At 50.1% G+C, this 15361-nt stretch overlaps 1 protein-coding gene across 1 annotated transcript; it reads right to left on the bottom strand.

The window, feature by feature from the left end:
* Positions 1-310: 310 nt before the first annotated feature.
* CALHM3 (calcium homeostasis modulator 3) lies at positions 311-10200 on the bottom strand. Its single transcript, XM_077877030.1, has 4 exons — positions 8705-10200; positions 6066-6439; positions 3951-4206; positions 311-1342 (listed from the first exon to the last, which is right to left on the bottom strand). Exons 2-4 carry the CDS (start codon positions 6350-6352, stop codon positions 848-850), a joined length of 1038 nt encoding a protein of 345 aa, XP_077733156.1. The 5' UTR covers positions 6353-6439; positions 8705-10200; the 3' UTR covers positions 311-847.
* Positions 10201-15361: the final 5161 nt, after the last annotated feature.

Raw genomic sequence — 15361 nt, 5'->3', positions numbered from 1 at the left:
GAAACTCAGGGGAAGCTGCAGGAAACCCAACCAGAGCGCTGAAAACAAATACACAAACTATCTAGAGGGCTGAGACTTCTGTAGCAGCCAGGACGCCTGGGATCAAATTCCAGCTTCTCCATGGGTGACCTTGAGCAACTTAACCTCTTTTGGCCTTAGTTTTCTTCTTTAAAATGGGGCTAATAATCATCCTGCTTCATGAGGTTATCACGAGGATTAAACGAGTTACATATGTAAAGACCTTAAAACAATGCCTGGCATATGGCAAACATGTTAGATGTTATTATATTATTATTATTTTTTTTTAATTTTATTTACTTATGATAGTCACACACAGAGAGAGAAAGAGAGGCAGAGACACAGGCAGAGGGAGAAGCAGGCTCCATGCACCGGGAGCCCGATGTGGGATTCGATCCCGGGTCTCCAGGATCGCGCCCTGGGCCAAAGGCAGGCGCCAAACCGCTGTGCCACCCAGGGATCCCTATATTATTATTTTTAATTTAGAATCTGTACATCTAGGATCCAGAATGCACAGCAGATCTACTTAGACTCTTGCTAGTTCACAAGTGTATCACCCAGGAGCCTGACAGAGATCCAATATGGGACCTAGTCCTAGATGCACTGAATCCGAATCTGCATTTAACAAGAGCTCCGGGCAACAGTGAGCATCTTAAAGTTTGTGAAGCCCTGCCCTAAAGCATGCTGGAGGCCACACCCTGAAACTCGGCCAGAGGCCAAGCCATTTTGAGGAAGGAGCCCAGCAAGGGTTAGGTTGCCCTGCTTGGGGGTCCCCATAGCCCAGAAAGGCCCCAGATGGTTGCTAGGGGGGCATTCCCCGCTGGGGTCTCTACACGTCAGTGTGCTGGGGCAGCCTGGTGCCCGGGGCCACCGTGGCGGCGCGGTGGCTGAGGCCACCCGCCCGGAGCCCAGGGGATGCCACGAGGTCGAGCGGTGGTTTGCTGGAGTACCACGTGCTCAGGAGGCGGTCCACCTGCTCCCGGCTGGAGACCGCCCGCAGGTGGGCCTTGCCGCCACCGTCGCCATCCAGGCCGTCGGGGCCGTTGGGCACCAGGGGGGGCTCGGGGCGCCCTGCCGCGGTGTCCCGGCGCAGCCCGCGGGCCCGCATCTCACTCTGCATGCTGGCGAAGAAGTGCAGCACGCAGCGGTGCGCGAAGTCCCGCGCGTGCTCACAGCACGTCTCGTCGAAGAGCTTCTGCTCCAGGTCCACATAGTTGCTCCAGTATCTGCGCTGCAGGAAGACTGTCTGGTCGAAGCAAGGCCTCAGGCAGCGGGCCAGGAAGGCCACGATGATCAGGAGCAGGGTGATGCTCCAGCCGATGGCCTGGGGGCAGGGGTGAGGCCGGGTGCTATACAGCGCGGCAAGGGTGTTCCAAAGTCTCTCCCTTTCCTTATCCCTCCCATCTCTCCCCAAATCTATCCATGTTCCCATTTACTCATCCCTCCTACCAACCACTTCCACCCATCCTCACTTGCATTCAGTCTCATCCTTGCATCCATCTGTCTGTCCAACTCTTTCTCCACCCATTGGTTCAGCCGTCTATCCTCTCACCTACGTATCTATCAGCATCCCATCCAGCCATCGTCGCCTCGGACCTTCTGTCCGTACATCATACATCCTCCTACCCATCCACTCATGTTTCCATACTCTCATCCTTTCTTCCATTTATCCACCCACCCTTCATTCATCCTCCCAACCTTCTTCCTGAAGGAAACCAGAATGTCACCCCAAAATATGACTCTTTGACATAAAAATTATCTTGAATGGAAGACAGGAAGCAGCAACCCTAGGAACAGTTATCTTTACCCTCCTCTTTTGTGCCTAAAGGCAGGAAATATATTCTCCTTTTACTAGGAAACAATTCTTATCTGCCCAGAGACAACACCAGAGGAATCTGCTGACAAACCTCACGTAGCTTCTGGTTATCTATTGACCTTCCACAATTTCTGCCCTTGGAGCCAGACACTGCTCTCCTTCATCCTGTCATTGCTCTACAAAGGCATTGCTCTTTTTGAAGATGGCAGATAAGCTGCAGTTCTAAGCCACCACTTTGAGTTACTCTTTCTTTGTTTTAGGTTTCTCCCATGTGATATGCACTGGGCACATTAATAAACTGGGTTTTCCTCCTGTTAACTTTTTTGTTAGAGTCTCAGCTGGAAACCTAAGATGCATGGAGGCAGAGTTTTGCCTCCTTACACTCAACCCACCCATCTACCCACCCACCCATCATCCACCCACTCATTCATCCATCCATCCATCATCCTTTTTTTTTTATCCCGTCCTTCACCTATCCTCACAGGTGCTTATGCATCCCATCTATGCAGCCACCTGTCCTATATTTTGGAAGAGGCACTGGGGACCTCACACTTTAGTGGAGGAAACAAGGAAACGGTGATAGATTGGCTGAATGCTATGTTGAGAGATGTATAGGGGGTCACGGGAATACAGAGGAGGGACACCCAATCTGAACTTGAGGACTCAAGGGAACAGTGGGGTGGTTGCTGAGACCTGGAAGCTGAGTAATAGTTATATACGATACAAACAGGGGACAGTGTTCCAGGGCAAGTGTGAGGAAAGACTTGAAGAGTTCCCTGAGTTTGGAGCCCACACCTGCCCGACGCCTCTCCCTCCTCTCTGCCCACCCAAAGCTTTAGTCTCTCCAAGGCTGTGCTTAAGACCAGAGAAACTGTGTGCTCCTGGGGCAGAGAAATCACTCCTCTAAGTCACAAAGACATATGAACCCTTATCATTTGTAGATCTGGTTTACAAAGCTCTCTCATTTGGCCTCTCTCAGGATCTCCCCTTCCTCCTACCAACGTAAAATAGTCATGTGAGTGTTTTACACGTGAGGAGCATTTAATGTGCCCGATAACCTACATCTGAGTCAGGATTCAAACCTTGGTGTGCCTGAAAATTCAATGCTCTTTCTGGTGAACTAGTGAGAGCCCAGAGAGTTTAAGCCTGCAGGGCTCATCCACGTGGAGGAGTCCAAACCTCCCTTGATTTTGAGACGCTGAGACCTAGATGGGGGAGTAATGTGGCTAAGGCAGAGTCTGACCCAGAATCAGATGTGTCCTGAGCACCGGTCCTGTCTCCATCATGCACTTGTCTTGGCTCCCACAAAGGGCTGGGTTGTGTTTTTATTCCCTGTAGCCCCAGCCGTGCTCTGCATGCCATGGGTTGATGTAAATACTTTTGTGGGGACCCAGCCCCAGCTGGCCTCTGGGAGGAATCTGGAGTCTGGGCTGGGGGGTGGGGCTGGAGTCTGCCCCCAGGGTGATGGAATGGATGCCAGTGTGGGGAGCTAGGGGCCTGGGGAGGACCTGCATTGCAGTGAGGTGGTTCAGAGGGCTTGGAGTGATGACACTTCAGATCCCTGCTCTGTCTCCTGTGAGCAGTGCAACTTGGGTCTGTGAACTAAACTCTCAGGACCTCAGTTTCCTTATCTGCAAAATGGGATGATAATAATTATACCCATCTCATCAGGTTATTCTGAGAATAAATGAAGTCATGCATATGAAATGCTTAACACAGTGCCTGATACATAGGTGCTCAATAAATGGTAATTAGTATTATTCCTGAGAGGTGGCAAGAATGTGCCTATGGGGTGGGGGGCAGGGCAGAGCAGTGTATCTCCAGTGCTTTTGTCATCTAGCTTCCTGGGGATGCAACTAGCTGACCCCTGGAGGGTACGGGCACCTGGTCTCTGCCCTGGGGTGAGTTAATGTTGATAGCAAAGTGTGTGCTTCTTAAGGCCCAATGGAGTCCTGTTTAGGGATCATGCTCCTGATCCTCCCAGGGGCCATCTGCTTGGTTGTGTTTCCAGCAGCAGAGAGGGGCCCTAGGGAACCACTCATACCTCCTCATCCCATGCCCTTCAGAAAACAAAGCAGGAGATTTTCCGGGGCTGGGAGAGAACCACCCAAATTACCTGGGACAGGCACCGTAGGTAGCGGGACACTGCCTTTCTGGCGGGGCTGTCCCTGACCAGCTCGTCCTCCTTGCAGGGTACCTTGGCCAGGAAGAGCTGCACCTGGCTGGGGGTCATGTTGGCAAAGTCCAGAAACTTCTCAGGGTCCACGGAACTGCTAAAGGCACACACGAAGCACTTGCCATCAAGGAGGGCCAGTAGGATCCAGACAAGGGGGGCAGCCAGTGCTCTCTGCAGCACAGAGGAACACATATACCTAGGGGTAGAGGAAGGCAGGGTCACGAAGGGCGGCCGGAATTCAGCTGCAGCAGGAAGGCTGTAGGAGAAAGGCAAGGATGGACTTCCCAGGAGGGCTAGGAGATACCTGATGAGCTTACATCAGAGGTCCGGGCAGCAGAGGGCAGAGAGGCTGGAGGGCTGAGGGCCCCAGGAGATCAGGAGAGTCCTGCCCGCAGTCCCAGGATGGGAGCACTGGGGAATTGGTAGGCCTCCTACTCTAGGCCCTGCCCATGCCAGAGACACTTCTATCTTTGGTGATCAGTTGCATTCATGCGGCAAGGCTGAGGGCCTCTGACCTCAACCACCTACCTGCATGGCTCTGCCTGAGGGCTTTGGAGGAGTTTCTGCTCCCAGAGGGGGTCACTAGAAGCCAGGAGAGTTAACAACCCTAATCAACCTTCAATTCACAGGGACGGGGCCTGGTGGATAAAGACCACATCTTCCTAAACTCTCGGTGAGAAGTGTGTTCTATCTGTGTTCTCAGAGGGTCCCCAGGAGGACTGACCCCAGGCGTCCACTCACGATCACGTTCTCCCCAGAGCTGCTTTTGGGGGGAACCTAAATGTAGACAGCCCTGCCCAATAATCCTTCTAGAGGCAGTGCCTCAGACACCTCCCTCCAGGTCTGGAGGTGCTATACTCCCTGAGCCGCAGGGGAAAAGGCAAAGGGCATGGCCAGTGTGTGTGACCCTTGCCACGTGGCTGAATCATAGGGAGCACAGGACCCCCAGTGCAACATGAAGCAGAGGCTGCTGAGCAGGGCACGCAGGTGTTGTTTCTGACTTGTGTGTACAAACCATAAAATGGTGTATGCTGGGGGTGTGTATAAGGGCGCAGGGCCCACCCAGCAGTGAATTATAAATGCATCATGGATAGGGGTGGATCTGGTGTTTTCTAGGGGCAAGGAGGTTAGAAGGTGGAACTGGGGACTTGTTATGACTGTACATTGAGAACACTGCATTTGTCCATACCAAGACTAGGGGCAAAAATAGAGATCAGTAGGCTGAAAACCCCAAGCCCCTCCTGCCACTGCCCGCAGATCTAGAGCACTTAGACCTTTTGTCCAAAACACTCAGGGCAGTGGTGCCAGCTTGGACTGGGAGTCCATCTGTGTTTGAATCTGAGCCATGCTTCTTCCTTGCTGTGGGAGCTCTGAGTTACTCACCCTCTCTGCTTTAGGCGCCTCATCCTGGAAAACGGGTCTAATCCTGGAGCCCTCTCAGGGCCAAGGTAGGAATTCAGAGGCTGTGTACACATGGCACTTGGCACAGAGCGTGGGACCAAGGTGGTGCTCAATATTGGCCGGGAAGCATTATGAATTGCTAAAGTCCATCAACTGATTTTGATATAGTGCCCCAGCAGGTGCAAGGCTCTGAGGACACAGCGGTTCAGCGGGTGACATTCCTTGGCCCCGGGGAGCTCACAGGTAGAGGGAACACAGCCTTGAAGCCAATCACGCCTCCTACGATGTGGGCAAGCTGGCTGTGCATGTCACGGGATGGCCCTTCATGTACATACTGAGTGATAACTTACGGCCAGCGAACAGATGTGACCTGCGCAAAACCTGGGAATCCTATAACATCCATGGGTCTCCAGCACCGGCCACGGAAGGGTGACAAACGACAGGAACAGAAATACCTGTTTCCAGAGTGGAAACTGGCTGAAGAGCCCCTGTGGGCTCCTCCTCTTCCCAACTGGGGGCACACCTGATAGTGCCTATGGGGGTGCATGGGGGAGCCCTGCCAATACCCGTGAGGATCACTGGGCTTTGGGAGCCACCTGGCAGGGACTGGGGGGGGCCCTGACAATGCCCACGGTGGGTGGTGTGGGAGCGCACCTGATGATTCCTGGGTCCTTGGTCCGCTGCCCCGCGGGCCGGCGCCACTCCTCAACCATCACCACCGACTGCCGGTTGGCGAGGAGGCCGCAGAGGAAGAGGGCGAGGGGGGGTGTGAGCAGCAGCCCCAGGCCGTACAGGGTGTTGTAGCGCGCCAGGCAGGGGCAGTTGAAGTCAAAGGAGGAGTAGAGCTTGACGGTGACCGCGGCCAGCAGCAAGCAGATGCCGTTCATCACCGACTCTGAGCTGGACTGGAAGTGCTGGAAGAGCATGCGGAACTTTTCCATGGCTCAGGCCCGCTGGGGGTGGGCGGCCGTCGGGGGGAGCAGGGAGGCTTCGACCACCTTCCCAGCAAATCCAGATGGCTCTGGGGGCTAGGGGGGTGCAGAGGAGGGTCTTCTTTTCCAAGGGACAAGGAAGGGGTGATGTCCAGCCCCCAGCTCAGCCTCTTGGGGCCCAGCCAAGGGCGTCAGGCGGAGGCAAGCTCTCTCCACGAAGGCCCCCCTGTCCAGCCCCGAGTGCCTCCCAGTGCCACTCCCCTCCTCTCTGGAGGAAACAGTCACTGCTCTGTGCCACACCAGCCCAGAGCACCTCTAGGCAAATGTTCCCTGCCCTGTCACTCCACCCTCCCCAGCCCATGCCTTCCTGTCTTCGGGGTTTGGATGCTGGGGCCTGACAGCTGGTGGGGCTTCTTTGGGGGGATAGGCAAATTTGGGGTGTGGTAAGGCACCGATGCTGATGGGGCTGATTCTATTTTCTGGTTTTGGTCCAAAACACCATTTGACTCAGCTGAGCCTAGGGAGACTTCACATTGACTTTCACGCTGGGAGGACCCAGGGGGCACTGGCGACTGCCTCAAGGCTGCCTGAAAGAGAAGACCCTTGAGAAGAGTCTGAATGATGTTTCAGTATTTGCTGGGTTAGGGGCTGTGGAAGGGAAAGGCTTTCCTGCCAGAAGACACCACATGGGCAAAGGCATGGAGGTGAGAACAGCTCAGTGTGGGCCAGGGGTCTGGGGCTGCTGGAATTCAGTATCAGGTAGCAGGTGTCATGAGAAGGGGCTGGAGGGGTCAGTGGGTGCCTGTGACCTTCTCTGTTTTATTTTGCTGTCTGCAGGTCTGGCCACTGACTAGCCCAGGTCTCTCTAAAGCACAGCTTCTATCACATCACTCGTGTGTTCAGGTGTGACCAGGAGCTCCCTCAGCTTTCTTAGCTTGGCATTCAAGGCCCTCCCATTGTACCCACACATGCCCCACCTCCACACCTTTGCTGACACCATCCTTCCTACTCAACCACCCTTGCCCCTTCCTTGAATCTGCTCTTAAGAGGCAGCTCAAGTGCAGCCCTGTCACCAAGCCCCACCCTGGTGACCTCAGCTCTGCAGGAGCCTCTACCTCCCCTTTGGTCCCTGAAAAGCTGCCTCAGCCTGTTATTAATCCTCCTCTGAGATGGGGGGTGGGCAAGGATGTGGCCTGCAGCTTTTTTCTCTGTAGCATCTAGCATGGTGCTGAGTGCATAGCAAGTGACAGAAATGTTTGTTCTCTGGGATACTGATGCCTAGACCCCTTTATTTCATCTCTGGCTCTGACCTCTCTGCCCACCACTTGGCTTGCACCTGCCTCCCTATCCACACTTCTAGGAAGCCAATGAGTGGAATGTAGGTCCTGCCCTAATTTCTGTCTGTCTCTCCCTCTCTCTCTCTCTCATTCTGTCTTTGTCTCTCGGACTCTACCTCCTTAGAGAGAGAGAGAGAGTGTGTGTGTGTGTGACTCTTTGTGTCCCTCCATGTGTCTTTCTGGGGGTCTTTCTGTCGCCATCCCTCTCTCCGGGTTGCTTCGTCTTTTTATCTTTCCCTTCCCCTCACCTGCTGTCCACCCCTTAGCACCCTTGTCTTCCTGGCCCCCACTTCTGACTTTGGCAGCCTCGCTTGGGGAGAGGAGTGAGGGTGCCCCAGAAGGACAGGACTCCGTTCCTGGGGTCATGGGTCAGGGGTCCTTGGGCCTGGAGAGTGGACAGGGGGTGGGTGAAGTGCCAGACCCCAGCTACTCACCCTCTCTGGCAAACTGGCTCGGCCCAGGGTGACCTCTGAGACAGAGAAAGCCTCAAGGACTGGGATGATCCTGATCCCACTGACCCCTGCTCTGTCCAACCTGGACCAGCACCCACCCTGGACTTGGGGCGATGGCCTCAGTCAAGTTCATGTGTCAGCCCAGGTGTCCTTTTCTCAGACCCAGGGTCCTGATGGTCATGAAGGCCACTTCCCACCAACCCTGGAGGCACAGGAGGTGAACATCCTTCCGTATGCTCATCCTCAGAGACCTGGTCCAGCTCTCCCATCTCCGTGGAACTCGCCTGGACTACTGCAGGGACATGGAGCAGCCTTGTTTCTCTATTCTCAAATACCTCTGAGAAAAATCTCCAGTTTTTCTGATTAATCACAGCATTATGAAACATTTAAAAATAAAGAATATGAACGTGTTGCCATCACTGCAATCCCCAGAGTCTCCCTGCCCCTGCATTGGTGTAGGTCCTTCCAGACTCTTTGCAGGGCCCACACAGAGCAGAGCCAGCTGGCCCGCCTGGTGCTCTTTGGGAGAACCGCTACCCACCATGAATTCGCCACTGCGTGTCGCTACTCACCCAGCGGCAGCAGCAATGGGGTTGCCCTGGAGAGGCAGCTCAGGCCTTCAGCAGCTCAGGCCACAGCTCTGAGATGCATCCTTTCCCCTGGTTTCACCTTTCTGAAGGATAACAGCCCAGCTGTTTGAGAGACCCCTGGGCCTGCAAAATAAATTTTGCATAGGTCAGTTAGCCTGTATTTTCAAGTCAGACTATCCCAAATATGTTCTGCAAATTTCATACCTATTTGTGCAGTCTATACTTATAATGAGGTAAAGACAGAAACCTGGTTCTTATTTATTATTTGTATTTTGCATAATGAGAGTGTTCGTCTGGGTCCTGTGAGACAGGATTACCCGTGTGAGGGAAAATGGGGAGGGACCTGGCGAAGGTGGGAGGGCCGTCAGGGGCATGCAAGTGTGAGAAACTGAGTGAGAAACTCCTCTAGCCTGGTTCATTCTCCTAATGTAGCTGAAAACGGCCACCGCCACATTCTTCAGGTGGCTGTGGGTTCCAGAGAGGCTGGACGGACGCCTTTTGAAGGTTACACAGCCTGGTGAGGACAGAACTAGGCAGGAAGCTGGGATCCTCCTTCCATGCCTTCCAGGCCCTGCACACCTGCTGGGCTGCTGACCTTAAGAGCCACTAGCCCCTGATAACCTAGGGAGCCCTCAGAAAAAAGCAAACAATCTTTCTGGGAGAACATCGCAGGAAACTGAGACAGGGTCTCTCTCCCAGGTTATCCCAGCTGTTATCTCTCACAGCTCCAACCTGGGAGGTGACCCAGAGCTCCCAGGTCAGCCCACCACAACTTAAAGAGATACTATTTTCCAGAGTGTGGGTGTAGCTTCACATTTTAAAAATTCTATGTTTTTTAAGTACCTACGCTTAGAGCAATGATTTTAGAAATTTCCCAGTACAACCACAAACGATTTCTATTAGAAAAATTCAAAGGGGTTATGGAACAAGGTAAAAGGGGAGGAGGATCATATTTTGTTGCCAGGAGCTGGCGTCTGCTGAACCAGAAGAGGCAGAAAGAGAGCAAAGAATCTGAGAGAGATTTCCTTTACTTTCATGTGTGGGAGGATTTGAAATTGCAGACTTGCTACATGATTATGCCTTCACGTAAACCCCTACCCCACTCCAAGGGTCTCTGGCTATGTTCTTCTGGGTCTTTTAATGCTGGGGACATGTTTTCAAATCCTGTTTTTATTTTAAATGGTGACGTAAAAAAATGGTGACATAAATCTTGTTAGCAGTTTTCAATATGTATTAACTTGTGATTGGAAGATCTGCATAAGGGGTGCCTGCGTGGCTCAGATGACGGAGCCTCTGCCTTCAGCTTAGGTCATAATTCTGGGGTTCAGGGATCGAGCCCCATGTCGGGCTCCCTGCTCAGCGGGGAGTCTGCTTCTCCCTCTCCCTCTCCCCTCATGTTCTCTCTCAGTGCCTCTCTGTCTCAAGTGAATAAATAAAATCTTAAAAAAAAAAAAAAAGGAAGATCTGCATAGAACAAGTCTTTGGTTTCTCTTCATTTTCTGAGGGTCTTGCAGAGATATCTTGGTGGGGGGGGTCTTCCAGATTTTTTTTCCTTTAACAGGAATATGGATATTATTTGAGAAACATTGGCTTTACCAGTCTTGGAGTTCCTGGGACTGAGAGGGTTCTTTAGGTCTATGTACCCTCATTAGAGAAACTCAGTGTATCTGAAGTGTGTGAGTGTGTGAGTACACGCATGCGCATGTGTCAGGGCGTATCTGTACTTGTGGGTTCATGTGTGTGTTATACATCTATAGAGGGTGTGCATAAGTATGTGTCTTTGGAAATCCAGGTGTGGCTCTCTTTCTTATTTCTGTAGTGAGTACAATCTCCCCTGAGGTTTCTTTTTCTCTTTTTCCTTCCAAAGGAAGACATTGGAGGTGTGTCCCGACGGTGCCCTTTCCATCTCTAAGAGCTGGTCTTCTCTTCTATCCTGATGACAGAGGTGTCTGCAGGATCCTGGTGATGGGACCTTCTGGTCTGTCTGTGGCAGACTGGGGAAAGTCAATGTGGTACTTCTGTGGGTTCCACTCTGGTGACTACGTGGAGCCACATGGCCCTTCAAGGACTGGAAAGAGGATGAAAATGAAGAGGGGTAAGTAATGGCCTGGGGAGAACTGGCTGACCATCTGAGAAAGTCTTCAGCTGAATTCTCGTCTCATTCTTTATACCAAAATCAATTCCAAATGGCTCAGAGACTTCAACATAAAAACTACAATCATAACACTTCCACAGAAAATGTAGATGGATGTATTCATTATCAGAGTCAAGGCAAGACCTTGGTGAACAGCACAGAAGTGAGTAGCTCTGAAGAAGACGGTTAACGTGGGCCTCAACTCCGGTGGGCAAAATACCCATAAACAAAGTAAAAATATCAAACTGAAAAAAGACATCTGCCACACAAAGGCCTCGGTTCCCTAATTTGCAGAGGGATCATATAAATCAATAAAAGAAGTGAACCATCCTCTGGGAAAATGGGCAAAGAACGTCAATGGGCTAATCACAACAAAACAAGTAGCCGAAGATCCTGCAAGGATTCTAAGTCTCAAACATAATTAAATACTAATCTAGATAAGTAGGTGCCTCTTTAAACTTACCACATTGTTGGAAACTAAAGGGGTGATAATTTCCAGTGTCAATGAGGACTTTGGGAAACAGCTGCTTTCATAAACTGATGGTTAAGAGTACAAGTTTGTAGGGCTTTTCTAGGACAATTTGGTGATATAGTTAAAGCAAAAATTTAAATAGACATGCTCTTTGACCTAACAACTACACAGCTCTGAATTTGTCCTATGGATAGATTTGCCTGGAAGTCCCCAAGATAAACGAACAGAATACTCCTTACAGCTTTGTATGAATGGTGATAAAACTGCAAACAACCAAAATTCCTTTAAATAAATTATGTCACAGCCGTAAAATGGGATTTACACAACTATTAAAAGAACGAAGCAAATTTATGTGTGTTCATATGAAAAGATCATTAATAGATCTTTGGGTAGGTTTAAAAAGCAGTTTAGTGTATTGTGCATAGTGTATGATCCCTTCTAAGTAAAAATGATATAAATATGTAAAAATTTTGGTATCCTGTCATATTTTTGCTGGAGGGATACACAAGAGATATGGACAGTTATTGGGTGGTCAGGGAGAAGGGACTTTTATGTTCTTTCCATTTCCTTTCTGTGTTGTTGACTTTTTTTTTTTTAAAGAGAGGGGTCGGGGAGGGACAGAGGAAGAGGAAAAGAATCTTAAGCAGGCTCCAAGCATGGAGCTGGACCTGGGGCCTTATCTCAGGACTCTGAGATCATGACGAGCCAAAATCAAGAGTCGGATGCTTAACCAACTAAGCAACCCAGGTTGCTTGACTTTTCAAACAATGGGTACATATGAATTTTATTTTTAAAAGATCAATAAGTGACACCTGGGTGGCTCAGCAGTTGGGTGTCTGTCTTTGGCTCAGGGGATGATCACGGGATTCCAGGGATCGAGTCCCACATTGGGTTCCTGCAGGGAGCCTGCTTCTCCCTCTGCCCGTGTCTCTGCCTCTCTCTCTGTGTCTCTCATGAATAAATAAATAAAATCTTTAAAAAAATCAATAAAAGGCTGTTTTGTGCCCATGGGGGTCTTACCTCATATTTATGATCTTAATTTTTAAAAAGATTTTATTTATTTATATGACAGAGAGAGAGAGAGCACAAGCAGAGGGAGCAGCAGAGGGAGAGGGAGAAGCAGGCTCTCTGCTGAGCAGGGTTCCTGATGCAGGACTCCATCCCAGGACCCGGGGATCCTGACCTGAGCCAGTGGCAGATGCTTAACTGACTGAGCCACCCAGGTGCCCCTATGATCTTAACTTATATAGTGCCTACCATGGAAGTAAATGCCTCCTGTATTGCTATGTACATATCCACACCTGGGGTTGTAAATAAGCTGTTCTGTGTATAAAAAAACAAGCCTGTTTTTTAAAAACAGGCTTGGTAAAAAAAATAAAAAATAAAAAAAAATAAATAAAAACAGGCTTGGTGAAAAAAAAGAAAAAGAAAAAAGAATAAAAGAGGCTGTCTGGGTAGTGGACTTACCGAATTAAAAAACAGGTTTCCATACACAAATTGAGAAATGTTATTACTAAATTGGATCAAAAGACATGACAAACACAACATATGCTATTTCAAACATTAATATTCTTCTACACTTAAATTTTTGGTCTTTATCCCACAGTTTACAGAATGTGGAACAATTTCCTTGGTTCATAGTCCATTTCTAACTCCTTTTCTCAGAAGAAAGAGATAAGCTTGGTTTGGTAATATTATTTTCACTTCTCTCTCTCTTTTTTCACATAACAAGATGCGCACGTGGACTTTCTAAGCAAACTGACATGAAGTTGTTTCTAGTCCCTGCTTGGGGTCGGGGGCTGGTTTTCTGGCATGGAAATCTTGCCGGGGTGCCATCCAGCCCTAGATGTTGGGCCAAATTCAGAGACATGGGGGCAAACATAGGTGGCTTGATCTGGGGAGAGGGGAACCCAGACAGCTAGATTTTCTGGATTCCATTTCTACTCAATAAATACCAAGACCAGAGTGGCTCTGAGGCCCCCCTTCTCTTGTTGGCTGCCCACACAACTCATGAGAGTTCTGAAATTGCCCGTTGAGGTTGGGTGGATGTAGAGGTGCTTGCGGGAAGACAGCTGGGCTGGGAGTGGCAAACCCCAGGTCTGAGGGTGATAGGGTGCTCAGACAGCCAAGCTAAGGAAGTGCCCCTTTACTGGCTACACATACCCTCAAGCTCTAGCCACATGGCAACAGCTGTTCACTGGGCATCTGCCTGGGGCCAGGTGCTGTGCTGGGGCTGGGCACACACAGGTGCCTGCATCAGGCACTAGATGCAGCCAGTGAGGCATCTCTGTGAACTGGAGTGTTCTGGAGAGGACCTCCACTTGGCTTAAGTTTGGGGAGATTCTCTCAAGTTCTGGAAGAGAGTATTTGTTGGTAGATTTGACCTTCTAGCCACCATGATGGAGAGGGCACCTCTGGAAGGCCAGTCTCAGGTCAGGATGAAAGATGAGAAAGTGGCCTTAGGGAAGCCAGTAATGCCCAGAGGGTAATATTTCAGTGGCTGAAGAGTGGGGCTAATTTCCTCACCAATACATTTTCTTGACAATGAAGTAACTGATGGAAGCTGTAAGGACACGTGTTTCCCCCATCCTCACCCCCCCAAAAAAAGCTCTTTGTTTTGAAAGAGAGAAAAAGAGCAACCTGTAAACATGTTAAAGATGTTTTGATTGACTTGAGGGTCCCTGCAAAATGTTTGCCGGGAAAGAAGAGGATTCTAGTGGAGATCTAGCGCTACCTAGTGGAGGGAGGTTGAGAGGGAGGGAAGAGGAGCGGAGAGATGGGGACACAGGGTCACTGGTGCCTCTGCTGAGAGAAGGCTTCCCACCAGCTACCCTGGGTAGGCAGCGGGGTTCCCCTGAGGTGTCTTTGGGTGAAGGTCAGAACAAACGAGTGCCTCTGGCACCTCTCCTTGAAAACGTGGGTAGGAGGGAGATATTACATGCCAGCCAGTGGGGAGAGATGAGTTTCCAATTCCTGGTCTGGGGTGAAGGGCATTTGAAGTGACTGAGGCTATTGGCTTGTTGGATGTGTGCCTCCTGACTCCTATTTGTCTTTCAACTTTTGCCAGGAAGGAATTTTAAATTTTTATGTAGTCATATTTATCATACTTGTCCTTTATGATTCTCTAGTCTTTGTAACATTCTTAGAAAGGCTTTCCTGACAAGGAAAGGTCATTTATTTTACTTTTATATATTTTTAAGTGGGCTCCCTGTGAGCAGCATGGAGCCCAGTGCTGAGCTTGAACTCATGATCCTGAGATCAAGACCTGAGTTGAGATCAAGAGTCAGACGCTCAACCGACTCAACCCAGGCCTCATAGATGTTTTAAACTATCTTTACCTGGGTGGCTCAGTTGGTTGAGCATCTGATTCTTCATCTCAGCTCAGGTCTTGATCTCAGGGTGGTGAGTTCAAGCCTCGCATTGGGCTCCATGCTGCCAGTGTGGAAAAAAACAAACATCTGGGACGCCTGGGTGGCTCAGCAATTGAGTGTCTGCCTTTGGCTCAGGGCGTGATCCTGGATCTGGGGATCGAGTCCTGCAATGGGCTCCCTGCAAGGAGCCTGCTTCTCCTTCTGCCTATGTCTCTGCCTCTCTTTGTGTCTATCATGAATAAATAAATAAAATCTTAAAAAAAAAAAAGCCAAACATCTATGAGAGAAAAAAGATGCTTGGGTATTACCACCACTTTGATCATCAAAAAAAATTTTTTCATGGCAGCCTGGGTGGCTCAGCGGTTTAGTGCCGCCTTCAGGCCAGGGCCTGATCCTGGAACCCCGGGATCAAGTCCCGCGTCGGGCTCCCTGCATGGAGCCTGCTTCTCTCTCTGCCTGTGTCTCTGCCTCTCTCTCTCATGAATAAATAAAATCTTAAGCAAAAACAAAAAAACAAAAACAAAAAACTTTTCAGTTTAGTTATTTTCAATCTATTTCATTTTCATTAGTGGCTGTGTGTTCCCTGGCTAACTTCCAGAGAGCTGAGCCAAAGTGCTGGGAGTCTTCAGGGCCTCTCATAAGTTTTAAGGCTCAGGCCTTAA

Source organism: Canis aureus, chromosome 29 (assembly GCF_053574225.1).
Source record: "Canis aureus isolate CA01 chromosome 29, VMU_Caureus_v.1.0, whole genome shotgun sequence".
NCBI lineage: Eukaryota > Metazoa > Chordata > Mammalia > Carnivora > Canidae > Canis > Canis aureus.
This window is presented reverse-complemented; position numbering and strand designations above follow the sequence as displayed.